The sequence below is a fragment of the Centroberyx affinis genome, unplaced genomic scaffold (assembly GCF_046629955.1).
Source record: "Centroberyx affinis isolate AG114_WGS23_722 - 3 ecotype Tasmania unplaced genomic scaffold, CSIRO-AGI_Caff_v1 ptg004297l_1, whole genome shotgun sequence".
In the NCBI taxonomy this organism is placed as follows: Eukaryota; Metazoa; Chordata; class Actinopteri; order Beryciformes; family Berycidae; genus Centroberyx; species Centroberyx affinis.
Genome location: NW_027282015.1, coordinates 10,001 through 14,331, shown reverse-complemented (window position 1 = coordinate 14,331; position 4,331 = coordinate 10,001). Strand labels below are relative to the sequence as shown.

At 41.2% G+C, this 4,331-nt stretch overlaps 1 protein-coding gene across 1 annotated transcript in view; it reads right to left on the bottom strand.

The window, feature by feature from the left end:
* Window positions 1-646: 646 nt before the first annotated feature.
* The window catches only part of LOC139664507 (ribonuclease P protein subunit p30-like), a 13,343-nt gene continuing 9,658 nt past the window's right edge, over window positions 647-4,331 (bottom strand). The window contains exons 5-7 of the mRNA XM_071543355.1: window positions 2,839-2,918; window positions 2,172-2,261; window positions 647-1,298 (exon numbers count right to left, since the gene is read on the bottom strand). Of these exons, the coding sequence (XP_071399456.1) occupies window positions 1,240-1,298; window positions 2,172-2,261; window positions 2,839-2,918 (229 nt within the window). The 3' untranslated portion in view covers window positions 647-1,239. The remainder of the gene's footprint in view (window positions 1,299-2,171; window positions 2,262-2,838; window positions 2,919-4,331) is intronic.

Here is a 4,331-nt window from a genome sequence, read left to right as displayed (position 1 = left end):
AATATGAAGGAGGAGGGGAGGAAGGAGGGGGGATGAGAAAGGAGTGAAGAGAGAGAAGAGGAAAAACAAAAAAATAAGGAAGGAGTGAGGGAGAAGAGGAGGAGGGAGGAGGGAGAAGAGGAGGAGGAGGGAGGGAGGGATGATCAGACCGTCCACAGAGCAACACTGACACCTGCTGGCCGGCTGCAGCGTTACACCACAGCACCAATAATCTATCAATCCATCATCAATAACTCCAGTTTTTGGTTTTATACAGTTTGCAAATTTGATTTCAACTTCAGTTTAGTTTTATATAATTCTCAGTGAGTTTGGTCGTTTTAGTTTTTATTTAGTTTTAGTATTTTCTGAATGTATAATGATTATTCACAGCAGATATTTTCTGTTTGCAGAACAGATACAGTGTAATACAATACAAAATTTATTTATATTAATTTTTCAGTACATTTTCAACGTTGGGACCGCTTGAAAAATCTCCATCCAAAATTTAAAATTCAAAAATTAAACAAAAAACATTAAACCAGACAGGTTTAGTTCAATTTGTTTTAACAGATTTTCATCTTAGTTTCAGTTTAGTAAAACAACCTGAGAGTTTCCAATATTACAGAAGCTCAGCTGGTGAGAAAAACACTCGGTAAGGAAACAGACAGCAGGAAATAAACGTTTTATTTATAGAATTTGATATTCTGAGGTTTTAATAAACTGATCAGATGCTGCCTGACTCAGTTCTGTCAACAGAAGTCAATACACAAAATATACAAAGATTCAAAGAAAAAAGACATGTGGAAAACATCATGTCACTTTATATTTAAACATCAGACAGACAGGCAGAGAGACAGACAGGCAGACAGACAGACAGACAGACAGAGAGACGGACAGACAGACAGACAGACAGACAGAGAGACAGACAGACAGACAGGCAGACAGACAGACAGACAGACAGACAGACAGACAGACAGACAGGCAGACAGACAGACAGACAGACAGGCAGACAGACAGACAGACAGACAGACAGACAGACAGGCAGACAGACAGACAGACAGACAGACAGGTGTCTCTGTACTGAACTCTGCTGAATCTGATTCAGTTTCCACTTCCTGTTCCATCTCCACCTTCAGCACATCCAACATGGCCGCCACGCCTCGTTTCAGGTGTGGATGGTTTACCAGCCCAAATGATGCTGTTACCATGGTAACACATCAGCTGACACAGTCTCATGCAGTGTTTCAGGTGTTTCCAGCTCTACTCTGGCTTGGCTCTCTTGGCTGCAGGCTGGTCTTCCTCTGGAGCGGCTGTGGGCTCTGCAGGAGGAGGAGGAGAAGAAGGAGAAGGAGAAGAAGAAGAAGAAGAAGAAGAAGAAGAAGAACTTTACTGACTCCCTGAAGAAGAACGGGTGCAGACAGTGACGACCTGCTGACCTGATCACTGATCTCTGATCAATGAAGCTGATCTTTATTCAGCAGGATCTCATGTAAAAAGCTTCCAGCTGGATCTGCTCATGCTGAACATTTACATAAATATCAAATATCAGGGTTCCTACACATCTTCAATTAAAAAATTCCATATTTTTTCCAGACCTTGATTTGTTTTGAAGATTTTGTCTGGTGTTCAATATGATTTACTCAGACAGACATCTTGCCCCTGCTAACTAGGTCACATCACTGTATAGATGAAGATTGTTCTTCACAGAGACAAATATCAGAATATGTGAGATGATTGGCAGGGTTCCTACACGCTTTCCATTTTAAAAGTCCATATTTTTCCCAGACCCTATGTTCTTGACTGGATGTGATGTTGGTGGGTATTTGATATAATGCAGCTGACAGCGGCTGGGTAATAAGAGCGTCCCTCTATCTGAACATTATTCTGCACATCAACAAAACCTGTGGACTCAAAGTGGCTCTACAGCAACATAAAAGCTAGAATCATGTGTGTATCGGACCTGAACCGCAACACTTTCCATACTATAACTATTCAAGACCTGGAAATTATCCAATTCATTTTTAATACTTTTCCAGACTTTCCAGACCTGCGTAGGAACCCTGAAATATCATTTACATCTACTGATGTACCAAGAACACAGGAGATGATGAAGATGAAGATGAAGATGAAGATGAAGAGTGCCCTGCTCTGTTTCTACCCTACAGGCTCCAGCTGGTATCTGAGTATCGTACCGTCCGGCTGGAGCTCCGCCCCCTGCAGGTGGGCGGAGCCTGTGGACGGCTTCCTGGTGTAGATGATCCCACTGGCCGTCTTCCTGGTCTCTGACAACAAGAGGAGAGGAATTATCCATCCATCCATCCGTCCGTCCGTCCGTCCATCCGTCCATAGTAACAGTAGTAGCAGTAGTAGTACTTGTAGTACTAGTAATAGTATTTACAACAGTAGTAGTCTTCTCAGCAGTAGTACCCGCAGTAGTAGTATTAGTATATTGAGTAGTATTCTCAGCAGTAGTACCCCCAGTAGTAGTATTAGTATATTGAGTAGTATTCTCAGCAGTAGTACCCGCAGTAGTAGTATTAGTATATTGAGTAGTATTCTCAGCAGTAGTACCCCCAGTAGTAGTATTAGTATATTGAGTAGTATTCTCAGCAGTAGTACCCGCAGTAGTAGTATTAGTATATTGAGTAGTATTCTCAGCAGTAGTACCCCCAGTAGTAGTATTAGTATATTGAGTAGTATTCTCAGCAGTAGTACCCGCAGTAGTAGTATTAGTATATTGAGTAGTATTCTCAGCAGTAGTACCCCCAGTAGTAGTATTAGTATATTGAGTAGTATTCTCAACAGTAGTACCCGCAGTAGTAGTATTAGTATATTGAGTAGTATTCTCAGCAGTAGTACCTGCATGCAGCAGTGCAGAGCGGCAGGTGGAGGAAACGGCTTCTTTGGCGTCTGGCTCTGACAAACCGAACAGCAGACCTCTGACCAGCTGCTCAGGATACACACTACTGCAGTACTGATACACACTACTGCAGTACTGATACACACATACTGCAGTACTGATACACACATACTGCAGTACTGATACACACATACTGCAGTACTGATACACACACTACTGCAGTACTGATACACACTACTGCAGTACTGATACACACACTACTGCAGTACTGATACACACACTACTGCAGTACTGATACACACACTACTGCAGTACTGATACACACACTACTGCAGTACTGATACACACATACTGCAGTACTGATACACACATACTGCAGTACTGATACACACACCTCACACACTACTGCAGTACTGATACACACACTACTGCAGTACTGATACACACACTACTGCAGTACTGATACACACATACTGCAGTACTGATACACACACTACTGCAGTACTGATACACACACTACTGCAGTACTGATACACACACCTCACACACTACTGCAGTACTGATACACACATACTGCAGTACTGATACACACATACTGCAGTACTGATACACACACTACTGCAGTACTGATACACACGCCTCACACCTCTGTATGGTGGGTCAGGAACATGAATGGTGATATTAGCTCCAAAATAAAAAAACTGAAATATCTCACTTACATAAGTATTCAGACCCTAAGTATTCAGACCCTAAGTATTCAGACGTGAAGACATATTTCTCGGTTCCGGAAGCAAAAAAACCAACTCATTTGCATACACACGGTCACATGACTCGTTCAGAGAGTCGCAGCAGGACGACCTGAACGCCACGGAGCAGCAGCTCAGACCAGCTGAGTCTGGGAACCAGCTGGACGGAAAGAGAGGCGGCCGCACTTTATTTTAGGGTACAGTATCAAATTAGACAAAAACTAGAAATGATATGTTCTTTATTAGACAGTAAACAAACACAGTTATACCCTAATTAGACACCATACACCTAAATTATGCTGTAATTACAAGCCGCATAATACTGTATTAGACCCAAAATATACATTTGTCTAATTACAGCCTGTGTTGTCTAATTAAGCGATCATTGGTAGCATTAAATGTGGTGTCTAATTACAGCATAATTTGGTAGTATAGCGTCTAACTGGCATATTTGATTTCTAATGAGACTATGATCTTGTAAAATGGTGTCTAATAGTGTATTAAGATCTTCTATTTGGTTTCTAGTATAGTATATATTTGGGTCTAATACAGTATTATGCAGCTTGTAATTACAGCATAATTTAGGTGTATGGTGTCTAATTAGGGTATAACTGTGTTTGTTTACTGTCTAATAAAGAACATATTATTTCTAGTTTTTGTCTAATTTGATACAAAGTGCGGCTTGTTTCGTCTTATTAGTGAACCGTAAAATAAAGTGTGACTGAAGCGGCTGAGATACAAGACTG